Source organism: Dendrobates tinctorius, unplaced genomic scaffold, assembly GCF_039654945.1.
Source record: "Dendrobates tinctorius isolate UK_male_01 unplaced genomic scaffold, ASM3965494v1 ptg000065l, whole genome shotgun sequence".
NCBI classification, from domain to species: Eukaryota; Metazoa; Chordata; class Amphibia; order Anura; family Dendrobatidae; genus Dendrobates; species Dendrobates tinctorius.
Genome location: NW_027361733.1, coordinates 24,316,569 through 24,340,362, shown reverse-complemented (window position 1 = coordinate 24,340,362; position 23,794 = coordinate 24,316,569). Strand labels below are relative to the sequence as shown.

General features: G+C 46.2%; 1 protein-coding gene across 3 annotated transcripts in view; it reads right to left on the bottom strand.

The window, feature by feature from the left end:
* Window positions 1–14,723, bottom strand: part of MYLK2 (myosin light chain kinase 2) — an 86,601-nt gene extending 71,878 nt beyond the window's left edge. The window contains exons 1-2 of one of the 3 annotated variants that reach the window (XM_073580753.1): window positions 14,389–14,723; window positions 4,293–4,577 (exon numbers count right to left, since the gene is read on the bottom strand). In XM_073580753.1, the coding sequence (XP_073436854.1) occupies window positions 4,293–4,441 (149 nt within the window). In that variant the 5' untranslated portion in view covers window positions 4,442–4,577; window positions 14,389–14,723. Of the gene's footprint in view, window positions 1–4,292; window positions 4,578–9,691; window positions 9,888–14,388 lie in introns of those variants that run through there. The other 2 variants (XM_073580752.1, XM_073580751.1) reach the window with 2 other exon arrangements.
* Between the last annotated feature and the right edge of the window lie 9,071 nt (window positions 14,724–23,794).

Genomic DNA, 23,794 nt, shown 5'->3' with positions numbered 1-23,794 from the left:
TCCCTATCAGTAAGTTTTTGAAGTGTGGGAGGAAACCGGAGAACCCAGAGGAAACCCACGCAAACGGGGAGAACATACAAACTCCTTGCAGATGTTGTCCTTGGTGGGATTTGAACCCAGAACTCCAGCAAGTAACAGTGCTAACCACTGAGCCACTGTGCTGCAAAGCTGAACCCTGTCTAATTGTAAACCCAACAAGCACATTTGTCGTTGTCTTCTCACAGCCTCGGAGACGATAACTGAACCACTGCGAGAGCACTGCAGCTGTAGGTATCTTTGCAATGAGTAGCAAAGCAACTAAAGAAGTCTCAAGGTCTCCAAAAATTCATTTTTAAACAGCAGACAAAAAGGCAGCAACACTTACCTGCCCAGATCTTGAAACAAATGCACTGGGCAGGTAAGTGTTGCTGCCTTTTTGTCTGCTGTTTAAAAAAAATAAAAAGTCTTTGTAATGAGACAGTCAGATTCTCAGAGAGATCTATATCCTGGCCATAGATCTTAACAGCTCATTTGCATACTACAAAAAACATGGATTTTTCTGGATTAAGACATTATTACTATTTATAAAGCACCATTGGTTCCATGGTGCTGTACATGAGATGGGATTACATACAAATTACAGATATCACTTACAGTAAACAAACTAACAATCACAGACTGATATAGAGGGGAGAGAGGACCCTGCCCTTTCGGGCTTACATGCTACATGATAATTATCTGTCACAACTTGTGCAGGGCCCAACTAGAGGGACAGCCCTTCTGGACTTAATTTTAAGCAACAGGCCAGATAGAATAACAGAAGTACGAGTCGATGGGCACCTAGGGAACAGTGACCACAATATAATACAATTCCACTTGTCCTTCAGTAAGGTGCCCTGGAAGGGGGGTTACAAAAACGCTGAATTTCAGGAAAGCAAAGTTTGATCAGCTTAGAGAGGACCTTCGCCGAATTGATTGGGACAATGTCCTCAAAAACAGGAGCACAGAAAATAAATGGGAAATATTTAAATCAGTTTTACCCACCCACTGCGAGCTAGCCATACCGTACAGAACTAAAAGGGCTAGGAACAGGAGAACACCAATGTGGCTAAATAAGGATGTAAAAAGTGCAATAAATAACAAGAACAAGGCATTTAGGAAGCTAAAACAAGAAGGCAATGAAGAAGCATTAAAAAGTTATAGAGAAAAAAAGAAAATGTGTAAAAAGCAGAGACTCATTGCTAAGGAAAGTAAAACAAACCCCAAACTATTCTTTAATTATATAAACAGTAAAATGATTAAAGTTGATGGTGTCGGCCCTTTAAAGAACAATGAGGGTGAAATCATAGAGAGCGATGTGGGAAAAGCAAATGTTTTAAATACTTTTTTCTCAACAGTGTTCACACAGGAAAAGGATTTGCCAGGGGAAATGCAGAGTGAAAATGTAAACTCCCCATTAAGTATTACCTGCCTAACCCAGGAAGAAGTGCAGAACCGCCTTAGTAAGATTAAAATTGACAAATCACCAGGCCCTGATGGCATTCATCCTCGGGTATTAAGGGAGTTAAGTAATGTGATAGACAGGCCTCTATTCCTTATATTTAAAGACTCTATAGAAACAGGGTCTGTTCCTTTTGATTGGCGGCAAGCAAATGTGGTACCAATATTCAAAAAGGGGTGTAAAAGGGAACCTGGAAACTATAGGCCGGTAAGCTTAGCATCTGTTGTGGGTAAAATTTTTGAAGAGTTTCTAAGGGATACCATTATGGAATATCTCAGTGTTAATAAATGTTTAACTCCATATCAACATGGATTTATGAAGGATCGCTCCTGTCAAACTAACCTGATCAGCTTCTATGAGGATGTAAGCTCTCAAATGGACCAAGGAGAATCATTGGATGTCATTTATCTCGACCTCTCTAAAGCATTTGACACTGTCCCACATAAAAGATTGGTAAGTAAGATGAGAAAGCTTGGGCTAGGGGAAAATGTGTGTAGATGGGTAGGTAGCTGGCTTAGTGATAGAAAACAAAGAGTGGTTATTAATGGGGCATACTCAGATTGGGCCAGGGTTACTAGTGGGGTACCACAGGGTTCTGTATTGGGCCCCCTACTATTTAATATATTTATTAATGATCTAGTGGATGGCTTACACAGTAAAATATCAGTATTTGCAGATGATACAAAACTATGTAAGGTAGTTAACACAAAGGAGGACAGTTTGCAACTACAGACAGATTTGAGTAAATTGGAGAATTGGGCTGAAAAATGGCAAATGAGGTTTAACACAGATAAGTGTAAGGTTATGCACATGAGAAGGAAGAAACAGATGCTACAATTACTTACTAAATGGGAAACTGCTGGGGAAATCAGACATGGAAAAAGACTTAGGCATCTTAGTCAATAAGAAGCTAAATTGGAGTGCCCAGTGTCAGGCAGCTGCCACCAAAGCAAATATGGTCATGGGATGCATTAGAAGAGGTCTGGGGACACGAGATGAAAACGTAATTCTCCCTCTGTACAAATCACTCGTCAGACCACACTTGGAGTACTGTGTGCAATTTTGGACGCCGGTGCTCAAGAAAGACATTACTGAACTTGAAAGGGTTCAAATGCGGGCTACTAAAATGATAAATGGAGTTGGTTCACTACAATACCCAGAAAGGTTATCAAAATTAGGTCTATTTACTCTAGAAAAGAGAAGACTTAGGGGAGACCTAATATATATGTACAAGTATATCAGAGTGCAATACAGAGATCTCTCCAATGAACTGTTTGTACCAAGGACTGTGACAAGAACAAGGGGGCATTCTCTTCATTTGGAGGAAAGACAATTTCTGCACCAGCATAGAAGAGGGTTCTTCACGGTAAGAGCAGTGAGGCTCTGGAATTCTCTTCCTGAGGAAGTGGTGATGGCCAACTCACTGAATGAATTTAAGAAAGGAATGGATGCTTTTCTTGTGAGTAACAGTATAGAAGGTTACGAATAACAGAATATTATAGGTAGATGGTTCACCCAGCTTAGGGGAAGGAATTTTTTTCCCTATGGAGAAAATTGGCTTCTACTCTGTGGGTTTTTTGCTTTCCCCAGGATCAACAATGCAGAACAGCTGCACTAAAAATAGGCTGAACTAGATGGACATAAGGTCTTCCTTCAGCCTTCAAAACTATTTTGCTATGTTACTATGTTACAGGATGGTGGGGAAGGAGACAGTAGGTTGGAGGGTTGCAGCAGCTCCAGTGATGGTGAGGCGGTAGCTCCAGTAGTGGTGAGGAGGTAGCGGGGATCATTGCAGGCTGTAGGCTTTCCTGAAGAGATGGGTTTTCAGGTTCCATCTGAAGGATCCGAGTGTGGATGATAGCCGGACGTGTTGGGGCAAAGAATTCCAGAGGATGTTGGCTATTCGGGAGAAGTCTTGGAGGCGGTTGGGTGAAGAGCGAATAAGTGTGGAGGAGAGAAGGAGGTCTTGGGAGGATCGGAGATTACGTGAGGGAAGATATTGGGAGATTAATTCAGAGATATATGGAGAAGACAGGTTATAGATGGCCTTGTGGGTCAGTATTAGTAATTTGAATTGGATACGCTGAGGGAATGGGAGCCAGTGAAGAGATTTGCAGAGGGGAGAAGCAGAGGAGTAGCGAGGAGAGAGATGAATTAGTTGGGCAGCAGAGTTAAGGATGGACTGGAGAGGTGCGAAGGTGTTAGCAGGGAGGCCACAGAAAAGGATGTTGCAGTAGTCGAGATGGGAGATGATGAGGGCATGCACAAGCATTTTAGTAGATTGAGAGTTGAGGAAAGGACGGATTCTGGAGAGCGCAGCTATCAAGGTATTACTTTATTGAACATTTTATGATCTACATGCCCATATACACAGAGTAGGAGGGTTCATCTTACTGATAGATTCCCTTTAAGATGGGTGTCCCTCTACTTTTTTCATATATTGTATTTGTAATTTCAGTGTGTTCACTTACTTGTTTATTTCTAACCTAGCGTTGCAAGAAAAAGTAAGGTGTAGACTTGATTATTAAGGTAATAGGGGTATTGGCCGAGGTCTTATTGCTATAAAGGGCCCTCAGCCTCTGAGATGACTTTTTATTGGCCACATATCATCTTACATATTTGGTACGTTTTAAGCTCTGCTTCTGATCCACAGAAAAACACACTTCCTGTAAAATACACCCACCTGGAGATCTTCTCGATGCCTATTTCAAGGGATAAATCTATAAAAGCTAGTTAGTTGGGAGGCCTAGGCCCATATCCATGATTACCCAGTGACACAGATCACGCTCATTATTACCATCTAAAATATTACCTATTTTCTTCTTCGGTGTGGGGTACATTATTTTCTTTACTCATCTCCTCTTCATCCTGTAGAATACTTGAAAATGGATCCATACAAAGTCCAGGTGAATCTTTGGATGGTGCGGGCTCTGGACTCTGTTCTGGAATTTTGACATCCATCACAGCTTCTGGCTACTTGTTTGCTTTGTCTGTGTCCGAGGACACCCCCAGAGACCCTCTCTGATCCTCAGCTGTTCTGGTGGAAGCCTTGGGATTATAGAATTGTGCAGAGTTGTCACAAGCTTAATTCTGCCTCCTGAAAGAACCATGTGCAATTTGTAGGGTATACATAGGTATATGATTCATTTACATGCAGCTACTACATATAGGAGTAGTAATCAGATGCCATGCAAACTAAAGGACAAGGATGAGAAAAAGTCAGGAGCATCTGTAGCCAGTCCAGCCTTCCTGGGCGCATCCTACACCAACATGCAGTGGTATGTAAAAGTTTGAACCCCCCCGATCAAAATTACTGTTATTGTGAGCTGTTAAAGGGAATCTGTCACCTATTTTTTGCCCTATGAGATGCAGCCACCGACATCAGGGGCTTATCTACAGCATTCCGTAATGCTGTAGATAAGCCCCCGATGTAACCTGAAAGATAAGGAAAATGAGCTATATTATACTCACGGGGGGGGGGACGTCCTCCTCCTTGCTTAATGCCGCGCTCCTGCGCAGGCGCACTGATCTGCCCTGTTGAGGGTAGAGCAGAATACTGCATACTGCAGATCAGTACGCCTGCGCAGAAGCGCAGCATGAAGTAAGGAGGAGGACGTCATCGCTAGAAGATAGGAGGTGCCGGACCGGACCGCGACACCCATCGGACCCGGACCTCCCCCCCGGTGAGTATAATCTAACTCGATTTTCTTATCTTTCAGGTTACATCGGGGGCTTATCTACAACATCACAGTTCAATGAGGGGCAGCACTGTTCAAAATAAACTTTACTGAACGGTAACTTGCTAAGGGTTATATACAAGGGAGAGCGGGTGCACAGTATTATGAACATTTCCTTTGCAATATGAAGCATTTTCCACACATTATCCTTCCTCTGTAGCAGACCTGGGCAACGTGCAGCCCGCGGGCCACATCCGGCCCACTGGCTGTCTCAGTCCGGCCCACCCACTTGCTGTTTCCATGTGCGGCTCTGCGCTGCGCCGCTGACTCCATGTGTATGGGCTGTTTCTGTGGGCATGGGGAGGCTATGGGGGTGTGACATGGTGCTGCACACGGGGGAGTGTGACATGGTGCTGGACATGGGAGGAGGTGTGTGACATGGTGCAGCACACGGGGGTGAAATGGTGTTGCACATTGGGTGACATGCTGCACATGGGGAGGCTATGGGGGCAACATGCAGTGTATATAGGGAGGCTGTGTGGGGCTCATGCCGCATATGGGGGAGGCTGTCTGGGGTTCATGCCGCATATAAGGGGCTGTTGGGGGGCTAATGCGATATACAGAAGGGGCTGTGCTCGAGTTAAAATGATAAATAGGGATGTCAGCATACTTTATTCTGCTCAATATTAAGTGATACAAGTGATACAATTATTATTAATAAAATTTATCAATAATAGAATAATTATAATATATTAATATTGAGCAGTATTAATTTCAGCCTATTGGTTCGGCCCTCCACAAACAGTCATGGTCTCTCATATGGCCTCTCAGGAAAATTAATTGCCCACCCCTGCGCTGTAGTATACTTCAGGGATCTCTAGGTGCTATTTTTCTCTAGTTCATCACCACCAAGCACTAGGGCTACAGTCCTGATTAGAGTTGAGGAAAAGTGATCAGGTCCCCACTTATTCGGCAAGCTATAGCGCTTAGGAATAAGCTACAGCGGGAACCAGGATCCATGGAGTGCGTCGGCTGATCAGCTGTTAGACTCCACAGCTGCATGTGTCACGGCTGTGTGACAGTCACACCACCTGCAAGAAGAGACCAACACACAGGCTTTCCATGTATGTGTTGTGACTGTCACACAGCCGTGACACATGCAGCTGTGGAGCCGAACAGCTAATCAGCCTGCAAGCTGCATAGATCTGGGTTCCCGCTGTAGCTTATTTGGTAAGCACTATAGCTTGCCGAATAAGTGGGGACACGATCATTTTCGCTCAACTCTAGTCCTGATCAACAAGTCTCCTTTACTTGTTCAGCGGTTCCACATCTTAGTTCTAACAATATTGGCGCCCTGGAACGTCTGCTCGGGACCCTTCATTAGTCCCCTGTAATGAGTCCTGTTTAGGCCCGTTACCTCCCAGCATCACAAGCCCAAGGTCTAGTGGCTAGGCGTTCTCTCCTAGGACCCGTCTCCATGAGGCCAATGTCACTTCTCTACAGTATCTCACTATTCCGCCCGTTTTGTTTCCTATCATTTAGGGTCACCCTTGTAAGTGGCACTGCTCACTCTGCACTCCAGACCCTACCTGCCTTCCTAGCAGGAAGCAGTCACTCTTCCTCACACTAGCCCCTTTCCCACTGTGGGCTAGTCCTAAACATTAACTCTAACTTACCCTATAGTCAATTACACATATTACACTATACACACATCACAATACAATTCACATGACACAATATTTACAAAAAACGTAAGACATTATTCACATTGCAATACATTGACGAGATTGATGTTTTCAGGGGTAGGAACGCGACCACAACGGTCCACCACCCTTACACGCATGTTGATCTTTTGGCACTCTTCAGGAAAATGGCACCGCTGCGGGCGCATGCACAGACTGAGATCTCAGCTGGTCATTGAGCTGAGATTTCAAGCTGCGCACACGCCGCCATTTTCCTGAAGACTGCCAGAAAATCAGTCTGCACATGTGCCCTTATCAACGCCATTTTACTGAAGCCCATCTTGAAATCAATCGGCAAAGCACTGCCTGTGGCTAGGACGGAGCTGCATTGAATTTAAATAAGGAAGGAGATAGACAGCATCAGGGCCAGGACAAAGCGGAAGACCCTACTCACAATCCCACGTCAATATAGGGAAGCCAAAACCTCAAATAATTATTTTATAAAAGCCAGGCCACTGATTTATTCACTGAAAGTATGTATCAAATCAGTATACCAGCACCATTATGACAATGTCTTTAGATTATGTATAACCCTGATGACTGGTTCCCTTCAAATAGCAAAAACCGTTTGAAGGGGTTTCCCACCTCTGTGGACATTACTTTTTATTTAGATGGATGAATGAGAGGCTAAAAATATTTTTTTTTTGTAATTTGATCCAATTAAAAACGTTGCACCGTTTGGCTTTTATTTTTACCTTTTGTTTCCTGGCACATTCAACTTTGATGTGTTAGGTGGTCACAAATCAGTTAAGAGGAGCTCATAAAAAAAAGATAGGCAAGATTTAGGAATCGTGCACACAACTCGTAAAAGTTGGACAAGTGCTATCTAAAGGGAATCTGTAACCTATTTTTTCGTATATAAGATGTGGCCACCGCCATCAGGGGCTTATCTACATTCTGTAATGCTGTAGATAAGCCCCCGATGTAACCTGAAAGGGAAGAAAAACGAGTTATATTATACTCACCCAGGGGCGGTCCGGGTCCGATGGGTGTCACGGTCCGGTGCCTCCCATCTTCTAGCGATGACGTCCTCTTCTTTGCTTCCCATCGCGGCTCCAGCGCACTGTTCTGCCCTGCTGAGGGCAGAGCAGAGTACTGCAGTGCGCAGGCGCCAGACCTCTCTGACCTTTCCCGATGGCTGCGCCCTGCAGTACTCTGCTCTGCCCTCAACAGGGCAGAGCGGTGCGCCTGCATCTGTGCCACGACGGGAAGCAAAGAGGATGTCATCGCTAAAAGATGGGAGGCGCCGGACCGGACCGCGACACCCATCGAACCCGAACCGCCCTTGGGTGAGTATAATATAACTTGTTTTTCTTCTCTTTCAGGTTACATCGGGGGCTTATCTACAGCATTACAGAATGTAGATAAGCCTCTGATGGCGGTGGCAACAGCTTATATACGAAAAAATAGGTGACAGATTCCCTTTAATGCAGAGCACTTGTCCCGATGTTATTTTATGGTGCTGTGCACAAGTACAATTTTTTTTTTTGCCTCTGGTAAGTGGATGACACTTGCCCATTGATGTTTTTGGCATCCGGATGTGGTCCGGTTTTCATGGACATGTTGAAAGGAGAAAATGGAGAATTATTTTAATTCTCCACATCTGAAAAAATCAGATCCCATTCTGATCACACTCTGGTGATAATGATTAGCCAAAAACAGACCGATTTTCTTAGATAAAAGAAAAAACAGTTGTGTGACTTAGCCTTGGAATGACTCAGAATGAGCTCACTAATGGATTTTCAGATAATCCATTGTGCAGCCAGCCATAGACTCTGCAACACAAAAGCTATACAAGGCAAATGATGCAAACATTTTTAATGAAACCCAAATAAAAAACCCTACATTTTCAGTAAAAAATATATGCATTTATGTAGGAAAAAAATATTGTCCCAGAATGTGGAAAATCCAATCACTGCCTCCCAAACAGAGCCTGACTAACAACTAGGCAACGCATCAGTGGCAAGGCTAGCTTCAAAGTTTGAGAAGCACTGGTCTAAATTAATCAACAAATAAGATGTGGCTGTAAGATGACATTTCTTTTCATCATAGTTCATGGAGGGAATGCTGGCTCTCGTTCAAGAGACCCAAATCGATATGGTGACTTTCAAGACAATGCTCCATGGAGAAAAATAATCTGCAAACTCATACCAGCCAAAGTAGAAACTCATCCATAAATACCACTGCCTTGGAATCTCTGGTTTTTGTGTGGTATAAGCTACTACAGTACATATTTTGTTTTTCCATGGAACATTGCTATGAAATTAAGTTTGTATCCATGGCATCTCAATCAGTCAACAAGTACCCTGCTCTGTACTGCTGAGGGGTAAGAATTCTGAAACAGTGCCGTCTACTGTTGATCTCTGGTTTGGCTGGTATGAGTTACTTAACATACAGTACATCCTGTCAGAGGTAAAAAGATAGAAAAGCGATGTGCAAACAATTTTCCTAATCTAAAAATTGTCAGTTAAGTTTAATATCCTTCCACTGAGATTTAACTTAGAGCCCTAACTCGCAATAATTTTGTAAAAGTATGTAATTTCTACCATTAATTTTCTGTTATCATTCAAACAGTTTACTCATCAATCATCTTATAGAACTTTCCAGTTACAACACGTTAAGATTCACTCTTACAATATGATGCAGCTTTCATCTATTCTCCAAATATCTCATACCTCTGCAGTCAGATTGTCTACTCAATGTATACTTAAGCTGAAATCTCCATAATGAAATTCCAAAAACATAGACATAAACATAATCTGAACCTATGTTTAGAACATCAGGATTTTCACCTTCTTTATGTTGGCATTAGTCCAGACATTCCTCTTTGTACTTGGCATCAATTGTACAGAGCTGAGAGATGGGACTCCCTGAACCTTCAAATATGACACCAAGAAAATGAGAAGAATGTCAGAGGGGTTTCCTACTTCAGAAGGGCACAAACAATGACATTTTCTTTTAATCAGTGTCCTTATTTGAGTCATGGTTAGAAGTTATTTACCATTTAGAACCATATATTTAGTACAAGTAGAAGAGAGAGAGCAAAAAAAAAAAAAAAAGAGATCTAAGCCTTAGCCTCCTATATATTCAGACATAGCTTGGGGAAGGCATTTATGCAGGGGGCATTTATGCACATTTAATCGAAGTACATTTAATCAAAGTATGAGGCAGTTATAACATGGCAGTTAGGGCAGGAGACAGGCAAGACATTTATATGCATCTACTCCCTGTACATTTGGATTACAACAAATATATACCATATGCATTTGTGTAATTTATATCCTGGCCGCTGCATTCACACTCATCCACCGCCCTGGCATTAATTCTCTACAGTCCATCCATATTGGCCCCTCACTCCTTTCCTCTCCTATGTATAGCACTCACGCTCTTTTCACATTGCTAAATTGCACAGATCCATTCAGTCTCACCATTCAACATCAGAGACACTATCACAAATCACTTAACCATCTGCTCACTCTTTCCATCCTCCTTCTCCTAGTCGCAGGAGACATTGCTCCCAACCCTGGTCCCCCATGTTATAGAAAGTCAAACCCCCCAACTGCTACACTCAGAAACCCCTCTAATCTTATTAATATTCCCTGCATGCCATCTGTCTCTCTTAATTGTGCCCTTTGGAATTCTCGCTCAGTGTGTAACAAACTGTCCTTCATTCATGACTTTTTCCTTTCTAATTCTCTTAACCTTCTGGCTCTTACTGAAACCTGGATCCAGCAGTCATACACTACCACTACTGCTGCTCTTTCATATGGTGGACTACACTTGTCTCATAACCCAAGAACAGACAATAGAGCAGGTGGATGTGTTGGTCTGCTCCTATCACCAAAATGTACCTTTCAGGTTATCCCTCAACTACCCTCACTTGCCTTCCCTTCTTTTGAGGTCCATGCCGTCAAACTCTACACTCCCTTCTCCATGCGAGTGGCGGTGGTGTATCGTCCTCCCGGCCCCTCCCATCAGTTCCTGGATCATTTTGCCACTTGGCTTCCACATTTTCTATCCTGTGACATCCCTACCCTCATCATGGGCAATTTCAACATCCCCATTGCTCTTCCCCTCTCCCCATCTGCTACTCACCTTTTATCTCTAACCTTCTCGCTTGGCCTTTCGCAGCTTACAAATTCTCCAATGCATGAAGACGGAAACTCCCTCGACTTGGTCTTCTCTCGGCTTTGTGCAGTGGAGGATTTTGCAAACTCCCCTCTCCCGCTCTCTGACCACAACCTTCTTTCATTCTCTATCAAGAACTGCCAGGCCGCTCAGGTCACCCCCACTGTCCTTACTTATAGAAAAATACAGACCAATAACACCCAGAAACTTATGAAGAACTTGCAGTCTTCATTGGCCCCTATCTCCTCCCTCTCATGTCCTGATTCTGAATTGAAGCATTACAATGAAACACTTCAAAGTGCCTGGGATGAATTTGCACCTCCTATAAATAGAACACCACAATACAGACGGCGACAACCCTGGCACACCCTGCAAACACGTTTCCTGCAGCGGTGCTCCAGGTGCACCGAACATCTGTGGAGAAAATCCAATCTACACGAAGATTTCATCCATTATAAGTTTATGCTTACAACATACAACACTGCCCTTCACCTCTCAAAACAAACCTATTTCAACACTCTCATCACCTCACTGTCCAATAACCCTAAACGTCTCTTTGACACTTTTCATTCTCTACTCAACCCAAGAGTACAGGCCCCAACCATGGAGCTTTGAGCTGACGATCTGGCCAATTACTTCAAAGAAAAAAATTGACCAGATCCGACAGGAAATTTTCTCCCAATCACCTCATACCATGCACTTTCCTCCCTCCCCCACTGCATTTAGCTCACGCTCTCATTTTGAACCAGTCACAGAAGAAGTAGTAAGCAGGCTCCTTGCATCTTCTCGCCCAACCACTTGCACGAGTGACCCATTTCCGTCACATCTCCTCCAGTCCCTTTCCCCTGCTGTCACCCCTCACCTAACTAAAATATTTAACCTCACTCTTCTGGTATCTTTCCCTCCTCATTTAAGCATGAAATCATACATCCACTACTAAAAAAACCATCCCTCGACCAAAACTGTGCCGCTAACTATAGACCTGTCTCTAATCTTCCCTTCATCTCTATACTCCTGGAACGCCTGGTCCACTCCTGTCTTATCCGCTATCTCTTTGATAACTCTCTTCTCGACCCTCTTCAATCCGGTTTCCGCTCTTTACACTACTGAAACTGCCCTCACTAAATTCTCTAAGGATCTTCTAACAGCTAAAGCTAATGGTCACTACTCCATGCTAATTCTCTTGGATCTCTCTGCAGCATTCGACACTGTGGATCATCAGCTCCTCCTCACTATGCTCCGTTCCATTGGCCTCAAGGACACCATTCTCTCCTGGTTCTCCTCTTATCTCTCTGGCCACTCCTTTACTGTATCTTTTGCTGGTTCCTCCTCCTCTCATCCTCCCCTTACTGTTGGGGTTCCTCAAGGAACAGTCCTAGGCCCCCTCCTCTTTGTACACTGCCCCTATTGGTCAAACAATCAGTAGATTTGGTTTCCAGTACCATCTCTATGCTGACACCCAATTATACGCTTCTTCTCCTGACATCATGCCAGCCTTTCTAGAAAACACCAGCGATTGTCTAAATGCTGTGTCTAACATCATGTCCTCACTATGTCTGAAACTGAACCTGTTAAAGACTGAACTCCTTGTGTTTCCTCCCGCTACTAATGTACCTATACCCGACATTGCCATTTTTGTGTGTGGTTCCAATATTACTCCCCAGCAACATGCCCGCTGTCTTGGAGTCATACTTGACTCCGAGCTTTCCTTTGCCCCCCACATCCGATCACTGGCTCACTCTTGTTATCTGCACCTCTAAAACATTTCTAGAATTCAACCTTTTCTTTCTTTTGATTCCGCAAAAACTCTTACTGTTTCTCTTATTCATTCTCCTCTCGACTATTGTAACTCTCTTCTAATCGGTCTCCCTCTTACCAAACTTTCCCCTCTCCAATCTGTCTTGAATGCTGCAGCCAGGATCATATTCCTCACCAATCGTTACACCGATGCCTCTACCTTGTGCCAGTCATTACACTGGCTACCCATCCACTCCAGAATTCAGTATAAACTTATTACCCTCACCCACAAAGCCCTCCATGGCTCAGCACCACCCTACATCTCCTCCCTTGTTTCAGTATACCACCCTACCCGCGCCCTCCGTTCTGCTGATGATCTGAGGTTAGCATCCTCAATAATCAGAACCTCCCACTCCTGTCTCCAAGACTTTAAACGTGCTGCGCCAATTCTTTGGAATACACTTCCTAGGTCAATACGATTAGACCCCAATCTCCACAATTTTAAGCATGGCCTGAAAACGCATTTATTCAGACTGGCCTACCGCCTCAACACATTAATCTAATCTATCCCTGTGTGGCACAGCCAAAAGATTTATCATAACCAGGTTCCCCGCATCATGTTCCAACATGCTTTATGCATCCATTAGCCCTCTATGTCTGTACTGTTACACACTTAACATTATGGCTGGTCCATACAATCAGGGAAATTGTTACCACCCACCCTTCGTGTCTACCTTTTTCCTCATAGATTGTAAGCTTGCGAGCAGGGCCCTCATTCCTCTTGGTATCTGTTATGATCTATGTGATTATTGTTATGCTGTAATGTCTATCGTCTGTACATGTCCCCTCTGAAATGTAAAGTGCTGAGGAATATGTCGGCGCTATAGAAATAAAATTTATTATTATTTATTATTATTACAAGTAAACTGAATAAAACGGGACAGCTATGGGGTTTCATGTCACCCCAGATTTGTCATTTGTAAACAGAAGCACAAATTAAATGAGGTTTTTACTATTCATTTTTCACATAGAGAGAGCTGCATTTGCACGCTTCTTGCTAATGTCGTTCTTAAAGTCCAACCAAGGCAAACCTGGCGTGACTTATACATGTTGTCATGTCACTAAAGTCAGGTTAAAAGTATAGTTGTCATCATTTAGTAATATTCCACTGATCATTAGCATTTCATTTTTACATAACCTATCACTGTACATACGTGCCAACAGTCAGTTTCATAACTGTCTGAAAACCATATATTTATCAATCGTATCCATTTATCTCACTATCTAATTATAACAGGAATATTACAACCTTCATCATTATGCATGCATTCCACTGTTTATTCCATAGCTTACTATTCCATATATACCCATCTTACTTGTATAGACAGGATAACACAACCCCTATACTTACACATATGATGCTGTTGACGCCGATCTATTCAATATTTATCAGTCTATACCTAGTTATGTGCCTGTTCATACAAATACAGCATTACAATGTGTCTGTATAAACAGATAGATAGCGATCACACAAACACAGGGCAGATATTTCTACTGCATATTTGCCGATGCTAAAAACAAAAGGTCCTTTTACATTATTGATTGGCTCGTCCCAGGCTGTTACCTTTATTCAGAACGGTCCATGTAGGTTTCCCATGGAAGACGTGCAGGATGCATCTCCCTGGTCCTCTATGTTGTTGATCTGATTTTGAGAGGACATTTCTGCGCTTGGAATACAATGCTGTGTGGGTGGGCAGAGTATCCTTTACACTTCGTGGTGCGTTATTACCACAGATTGCACCTGTCACACTTGGATGCAATTCAACGGATACGTCCCATTCTTCCAGCGCCGGAATGTAACGATACACAGACACGGTGTTGTCCTAAAACTCTGTCCTCATCCACCCTGTCGTCTTCCCATGCCAGGCTGTTTTACTGTCCACCCACATGCAGCTGCAATCAACCATTCTCCCTCTGGCAGAATGTATTATAGAGTGGCATATTAAGGGTTAATGCACTGGACCAGTACAAGAAGTCCTGGGGCCAGCGACCCTGCCCATGGATTACTGGGACAAACTTCAGCAGCTGTGTGAGGTCATTAGCGCCCATCAGTCACCTCCAGAGCTTCCTGGCTAGGTGTGGGTTAGATTGGCAGAAGCTGGCATTCTGATCTACCCCTGGCTGATGAGCAGTAAAGGGGGTCAGATCACGCTCGCTGTGACAGGATATGTTGGCACTATATAAAGGCTGGATATTATTACTGAAATTTCATAAGATGGAGCAAGATGGTGCATCTCTCAGCCCATCATATGTGCTACTGTCTACCGAAGAAGCACATACTAAATATTTTTTGCAGAGCTATGTGTCTAAATCAATCATTAATACTGCCTCCACCAATGTAAAGACGGAAATAAGACAGGAAGTTGTGATAAAACACTCCGGGATCGCCTTTGCTGGGGTCAAAGGTCACGTGCGTTCAGCATGAAACTCAGGCGCAGAGCTGGGATTCGGGTGTAACTGACCCTGAGTCAGGTTTATTAACGGTGAAAGCAATGCAAAAAGGAAATAAAACAAAAAACAAATCCTTGCCTGTCCGGCACTAACTAAACAATGGACAACCTAACTACCAACTGGCGGGCTTCTCCCGTCCAGCCAAACCACAGTTGCAGTGGGCACTGCTTCCACTCACGTGTGTCTCTCACACAGACAGGCTCTCTGTGTTCCCAGGCTGAGACACTCACACAACCACCTGGCATCCTTTTATATCCACCTCCCATTATTCATTAGCAAGCAGGTGCGATACTGACCAGACTAGGCCACATAGGAAAGGAATCTGGGCGAGATATACCTGCCCTCATCCACTATTCCCACATGATTCTCACATATCCCCCCCCTCTGCTCAGACCACTCCGGTCGAGCAATGACACCCGCCAAACAGTGCACTCGGGACAGGGCATCTGCATTTCCCATCTGTACGCCTGGGCGGTGCTCCACCGTAAAAGTGTAGGCCTGCAGGGCAAGGAACCACCGGGTCACCCGACTATTCCGTTCCTTGTTCAAGTGCATCCACTTGAGAGGGGCATGGTCAGTGATCAGCCTGAACTTTCGGCCCACCAGGTAATATTTGAGGGCCTCTAGAGCCCACTTAATGGCGAGGCACTCTTTTTCTACGACTGCATACCTTTGCTCGTGTTTATTCAGCTTCCTGCTGAGATAGAGGACTGGGTGTTCCACTCCGTCCCTCACTTGTGAGAGTACGGCCCCGATACCGGTATCAGAGGCATCTGTTTGTACCACAAACTCGCTGCAGAAGTCCGGAGTCACCAGTACGGGCTGAGAACAAAGTGCCCGTTTTAGGCTATGGAAGGCTTCTTCAGCCGCTAAACTCCATTTAATCATGACGGAGTCTTTCCCTTTTGTAAGATCCGTCAGGGGGGTAGCGATGGCTGCAAAATTGGGTATGAACCGGCGATAATAGCCGGCGATCCCCAGGAAGGCTTGTACCTGCTTCTTGTTGACAGGTTGCGGCCAGTCCTGAACTGCCTGAATCTTATCAACCTGGGGTTTAACAACACCCCTCCCAATTACATACCCCAAATACCGGGCTTCTTCTAGCCCGATGTGACATTTCTTGGGGTTCGCGGTTAGACCCGCCTCCCACAGGTCGTCAATCACAGCTTGTACTTTCTGGAGATGAGTCTCCCAGTCCAAGCTATAAATGACAATGTCGTCCAAATAGGCCGAAGCGTACCGCCTATGTGGCCTCAGGACTCGATCCATCAGTCTCTGGAAGGTCGCCGGTGCTCCGTGCAGTCCAAACGGCATATACACATACTGAAATAGACCTTCTGGGGTAGCAAATGCCGTCTTTTCTCTGGCAGCCTCCGCCAGAGGGATCTGCCAATACCCCTTTGTTAGGTCTAGTGTCGTAATATACCGGGCTTTTCCTAACCGATCTATTAACTCATCGACCCGGGGCATAGGGTAGGCATCAAATTTTGAGACCGCATTCAGTTTCCTGAAGTCATTGCAGAACCGGATGGTGCCGTCCGGTTTAGGAATTAGCACAATCGGGCTGGACCAAGCACTGTGCGATTCCTCAATGACACCTAACTCTAACATTGCCTTCACTTCTCGGGAAACGGCTTCACGGCGCGCTTCCGGGATTCGGTAGGGCTTTACGTGAACTGTGACACCAGGTTCCGTTACAATGTCATGTTTCATTAGCGTAGTCTGCCCGGGTTTTTCTGAGAAAAACTTTTGGTTGTAAAGTAGAAACTGCCTGACCTCCGTCTTTTGCCGCTCCGAGAGAGTCTCTGCAACCCGTACCTCCGGTACGGTATGTGAGCAGATGGGACGGGCCAGCTCCGCTGACAAGGCTGACCGATCTTTCCAGGGTTTTATCAGATTTACATGATAAATCTGTTCAGGTTTCCATTTACCTGCCTGGTATACTTTGTAGCTTACTTCACCAACTCTTTCCTTAATCTCAAAGGGGCCCTGCCACTTTGCCAGGAACTTACTGTCCACCGTGGGGACCAGGATCAACACCCTATCTCCGGGTGCAAACGTACGGATCTTGGCGCCCCTATCATAGATTCTTTTTTGGGCTCCTTGAGCCTGTATCATGTGTTCTTTGACGATAGGCATAACAGCCGCAATACGGTCCTGCATTTGTGTGACGTGATATATCACTGTTTTAAACGGTGTGACCTGACCCTCCCAGGTTTCTTTTGCAACGTCTAACAGTCCGCGAGGACGTCGGGCGTACAATAACTCGAAAGGCGAGAATCCCGTGGAAGACTGGGGTACTTCCCTGATGGCAAAAAGCAAATACGGAAGTAAATAGTCCCAGTTCTTCCCATCCTTGTCTATCACCTTTCTCAGCATCTGCTTCAGAGTTTTATTGAACCGTTCGACCAACCCGTCTGTTTGAGGGTGATACACGGATGTGCGTAACGGTTCGATTTGTAACAATCGGCAGAGCTCCTTCATTACCCTGGACATAAAGGGGGTCCCCTGGTCGGTGAGTATCTGTTTTGGTATGCCGACCCGACTAAACACATGCACCAGTTCCTTGGCAATCGTCTTGGTGGCCGTGTTACGCAAAGGGATGGCCTCCGGGTAACGAGTGGCATAATCCAAGATGACCAGGATATGTTGGTGTCCACGTGCAGACCGTGGAAGGGGCCCAACTAAATCCATCCCAATCCTCTCAAACGGGACTTCAATAATAGGTAGGGGTACCAAAGGGCTACAGAACCGGGGCTTAGGTGCAGAGGCTTGGCAGTCAGGACAAGACTCACAATATACTCGAATATCGTGATGCATGCCTGGCCAAACAAAACAGTGTAATATCCTATCGGTGGTTTTCTGGACTCCCAAGTGACCTCCCATCACATGTCCGTGGGCCAGGTCCAGCACCTGCCGCCGGTAGGGTTTTGGCACGACTAATAGTTGCACCGTATCTTCCCCCTTTTTCTCTATCTGATAGAGTAAATCATTCTCCAGAACCATGTAAGGATATGCCAGCCTAGAGCCAGGTTCTACGGGTACCCCATTTATCATTTTTACATTTGTCCTAGCCTGAGAGAGGGTAGGATCCTTTATTTGCTCGCTTTGGAAGTCATCTTTCTGAACTTCTAAATCCGGCAAACGGGGAGGTGGACGGCTGTCGGCCTCCTCCTCTTCCCCGGTCTCCTCCGTATCACCCGCCATGACTGAAAACAGGAACTGCAGGTCATCTCCCGCAGACTCTTCCCCAGAGTCTTCCGGGGAGACCTCTTCCAGGGGTTCGGGACCCACACGCGCGCTGGGAGAAGAATCATGTACACTATTACCCTGGGGTATCAACTGAATCTCCCACAATTGCCAGAAGTGGGGAAAATCCCGGCCCAGGATAACATCATGCAATAACGCCGGGACGAGTCCCACTTTATGTTGCACAGACCCATAGGAAGTAGTAATGCATATGACCGTGGTGAGGTACGAACAGGTGTCTCCATGCACACACGTTACAGAAAATTTGTCTGATGGTCCAGTCGGGGCTGACACCAGACTGGCCTTCACCAGAGTCACCACACTTCCCGAGTCTAACAATGCCACCACCTTTTTGCCATCAACAGTTAAATCACACAAGTGTTTTTCCACATCCTTTTGACCGGCATTCACACTCACTACCCGTGCAACCATCGACATGCGGTTTTTAGAGTCTGTGAGGTCGCACTGCACGGGTTCAGTAGTGACCGGACAGTTCGCAGCAATATGTCCCATCTCTTGGCAGCGGAAACACCTAACGGGCCCCTTGCTTAGACCATAGTTCGTTACTCTCGGCCTCGCAGTGCGGGCAGTCCCGTTTTCCTCCCCCACTGTCTTAGGGATTTTTCCTTCTCCCCTATTCCCTGGAACAGTCTTACCGGTTCCCCGTGGAGATGATGAAGAACGAGGTGGGGTAGCGTCGTCTCGGAGTCCTTCCGCCACGGAGTAACGTTCAACCAGATCCACCAGTTGATCTGCCGTCGTAGGGTTTCCATGGCTTACCCACTTCCTCAGGGCTGGCGGTAGAGCTCTCAAGTACTTGTCCATGACGACTCTCTGGATTATCTCTGGCGCTGTCAACACCTCGGGTTGTAGCCACTTCTTCGTCACGTGGATCAGGTCGAACATCTGTGACCGCGGTGGTTTATCCGGCTGATAAGTCCATTGATGCACTCTCTGTGCACGGACAGCGGTCGTCACTCCCAGCTGGGCCAAGATCTCGGCTTTCAGTTTGTCAAAGTCCTGCGCGGCTTCAGGCTGTAAGTCATAATAAGCCTTTTGGGCCTCACCGGAAAGAAACGGGGCAATCAGGCCAGCCCATCGTGCCTTCGACCATTTTTCTCGCACCGTCGTCCGTTCAAACGTGGTCAGGTATGCCTCGACGTCATCTTCGGTCGTCATTTTCTGCCAGTACCGACTCACGTGAATCACTCTCGACTCGGCTTCCAGGTTAACCTCATGTAGGCTTGCCAGGCGCTGCGCCACCTGCTGGAGAAGCGAACGATCGGTAGCTGTCATGTCCACCAACTCCTTCAGCTGGGCCATCATCACCCGATTAGCTTCTTGCTGGACGGCGGTGGACTGTACCAGCGCTTTCACCACGTCCTCCATGCTCATGCTTGCAACGTGATGCCCGCGTTCTCCACCACAATGTGATAAAACACTCCGGGATCGCCTTTGCTGGGGTCAAAGGTCACGTGCGTTCAGCATGAAACTCAGGCGCAGAGCTGGGATTCGGGTGTAACTGACTCTGAGTCAGGTTTATTAACGGTGAAAGCAATGCAAAAAGGAAATAAAACAAAAAACAAATCCTTGCCTGTCCGGCACTAACTAAACAATGGACAACCTAACTACCAACTGGCGGGCTTCTCCCGTCCAGCCAAACCACAGTTGCAGTGGGCACTGCTTCCACTCACGTGTGTCTCTCACACAGACAGGCTCTCTGTGTTCCCAGGCTGAGACACTCACACAACCACCTGGCATCCTTTTATATCCACCTCCCATTATTCATTAGCAAGCAGGTGCGATAGATACTGACCAGACTAGGCCACATAGGAAAGGAATCTGGGCGAGATATACCTGCCCTCATCCACTATTCCCACATGATTCTCACAAAGTTCAATGCAGCGATAAACAGAAAGATGGTTGAGCACCTCCTATAGATATTTTTTTTAAAACAAATTAGAACTTTTGATGCCTCCTCTTTCATGATTCCAAGCATGGCAGCTATAATGGAAGTTCAGTCATGAACACTACTTAATTTGCGCATTAGCAATAGATACCAAACAGGGAGAAGGGTGCAAAATAATAATAAAGGTGGGATCTTGGAGACCAAGTGCCAAAATTTACCAAGAATTCTGACATCACAGCAGTGATATGATTATTATTCCTGTGCACTCTGCTGCAATAGCGCCAACATATGCTGCAGCAATTTACATTTTAGAGGGGACGTGTAAAAACAGTACAGAGTAACAATCACAACTAGATGTGTATTTCCTGAAGGAAGTACAGATAGTGCTTTGAAATGGAGCCCGGGCTGCCCCTTTAAGAGAGACTTGCCTGCTGCCCCTGCAAGACTTTCAACTCAAGATCCGTTTTAACTGTGGGTGCCTCTCAGGGACCACTTTGGCCTGTGGGGCCCCTCAGGGTCTGATTTGGTGGGTGGGGCCCCTCAGGATCCGATTCGGTGGCCTGGGCTCCTCAGGGCTTGAATTGGTGGACGGGATCACTCAGGGTACGATTTTGTGGGTGGGGCCCCTTGGTCCAATTTTGTGGGCAGGGCCCCTCAGGGTCCGATTTGGTGGGCGGGGCCCCTCAGGGTCTTATTTGTTGGGCGGGGCCCCTCAGGGTCGAAATTGGTGGGTGGGGCCCCTCAGGGTCTTATTTGTTGGGCGGGGCCCCTCAGGGTCCGATTTGGTGGGTGGGGCCCCTCTGGGTCTGATTTGGTGGGCGGAGCCCCTCAGAGTTCGATTTGGTGAGTGAGGCCTCTCAGGGTCCGATTTTGTGGGCGGGGCCCCTCAGGGTCCGATTTGGTGAGCGGGGCCCCTCAGGGTCTGATTTGGTAGGCGGGGCCCCTCAGGGTCCGATTTGGTGAGCGTGGCCCCTCAGGGTCTAATTTGGTGGGCGAGGCCACTCTGGGTCCGATTTGGTAGGTGGGGACCTCAGAGTCCGATTTGGTGAGCGGGGCCCCTCAGGGTCTGATTTGGTGGGCGAGGCCACTCTGGGTCCGATTTGGTGGGCGGGGCCCCTCAGGGTTTGATTTGGTGGGCGGGCCCCTCAGGGTTTGATTTGGTGGGCGGGGCCCCTCAGGGTCCGATTTGGTGGGCGGTGCCCCTCAGGGTCCGATTTGGTGGGCGGGGCCCCTCAGGGTCCGATTTGGTGGGCGGGGCCCCTCAGGGTCCGATTTGGTGGGCGGGGCCCCTCAGGGTCCGATTTGGTGGGCGGGGCCACTCTGGGTCCGATTTGGTGGGCCCCTCAGGGTCCGATTTGGTAGGCGGGGCCACTCTGGGTCTGATTTTGTGGGCGGGGCCACTCTGGGTCCGATTTGGTGAGCGGGGCCACTCTGGGTCCGATTTGGAGGCCAGGGTGGCTCAGCCTCTGATTTGTAGGCCAGGGTCGATCAGCCTCCGATTTGGAGCCTGGGGTCACTCAGCTTTCGATTTGGCGCGCCAGCCCTTTAAGACTCATTTCGGTGCGCCAGCCCTTTAAGACTCATTTCGGCGCGCCGGCCCTTTAAGAGCTAGTTTTGCCCACTGGGCTTCTAAATCCACTTTGGCGCACATTCTCTCTCAGGGGCATGCGTCATGTGATGATGCTAGATTTGCATTTGTGCTGTGGGTTTGGTTTAAGAGCTGATATTATCTGCTAGAAACTGTGTCCTGGAGAGGTCATGTGACATTCGTAGGCGTTGGCATAGTAACTGGGTGTGCCTGCGCATATCAATGAGCTTAACTGCCATTTCAATCGCCTCAGGGCATGTTTTGACTGTGGCAAGATTTTCCCATTGAAAAGCATTCCAATGACGGGAAAAAAAATTTCAAAGGCAAATTGCGCAAAAACTACAAATCCGATTGACACGAAAAATACTTAGCACACCACTCATGGACGCTGGCTTTGAAATGACACCTCAACGGGGTCTGTGCGTGTAGCAGTTCGGGCAGCATTAATTGCGGAAAACAACTGGAGAGGTCATGTGACGTTCGTAGGCGTTGGCATAGGCCTCTTTCACACTTGAGTTTTTTTGTGTCAGTTAAAATCCGCCAAAAGGCGGAAAAGCGCTTTTTGGCGGATTTTAACTGACACAAAAAAACTGATGTGAACAGATGCCACAGGATCCGTTTTGTGACGGATCCACAGAATGAAGAATTTTAAAGGAACCACTGGCCGGGAAGGAAGAGGAGAGAGAGAGGGGAGAGAGAGAGAGAGAGAGAGAGATTTTTTTCGTCCGCCAGAAAGGATTTCAGGGTTAATTTTCTCCCTGACTTCCTTTCTCCGGGCATGCACACTGGAAAATGCGGATCCAACTAAAAAAAAAAACGTTGCAAGGTCCGTCCAAGCATGCCGGCGGACGAAAAAGATTTGGCGGATCCTCACAAAAACGGATCCAACGGATGGCCATCCGTCAAGATCCGCCAGTAATGCAACTCAATGGGGAATAAAACGGATCCGCAAAAAAAAAAATGGCGGATCCGTTTTTTTCAAAACCTGGCGGATTTTGACTGATGGTCAAAAACGGAAGTGTGAAAGAGGCCTTAGTAACTGGGTGTGCCTGCGCATATCAATCAGCTTAACTGCCATTTCAATCGCCTCAGGGCATGTTTTGACTGTGGCAAGATTTTCCCATTGAAAAGCATTGAGACAATGCATTCCAATGATGGTAAAAAAAAATTTCAAACGCAAATTGCGAAAAAACTGCAAATCCGATTGACACGAAAAATACTTCGCACACCTCTCATGGACGCTGGCTTCAAAACAACACCTCAACGGAGTCTGTGCATGTAGCGGTTCGGGCCGCATTAATTGCGGAAATCAACTGAATAATAAGAATAAGTTAGCAGCGTTCGGATTACAATATAGTGGTTTTTTCAAACCACTATAATAAGTTAGCAGCGTTCGGATTACAAGATAGTGTTTTTTTCAAACTATAAAAATCAGCAGATCCCAAGAGGAATGAGGGCCCTGCTTGAAAGCTTACAATCTGAGGAAATAAGGGAGAATATAAAAGTGTTTAAAAAAAAAAAAGCTTGCATAGTGCGGTCCGGCCGTAATGTACTAAATCAGGTATGCATATAATGCTGCATGAACAGGTCACCAGCCAGAATTTGTACAGTACAGAAACAGAGGGCGACTAAGTGCATGGAGGGTGTGAAAACACATGCTATGAGAGTCATGATTTTGAAGAAAATTTTGTATGGGAAAAACAGGGATAGTTAGATAAGTGAGGGTGGGGGGTGCTAGATTAGTGTAAAGAAATACTAATTAGTGCACGCTTA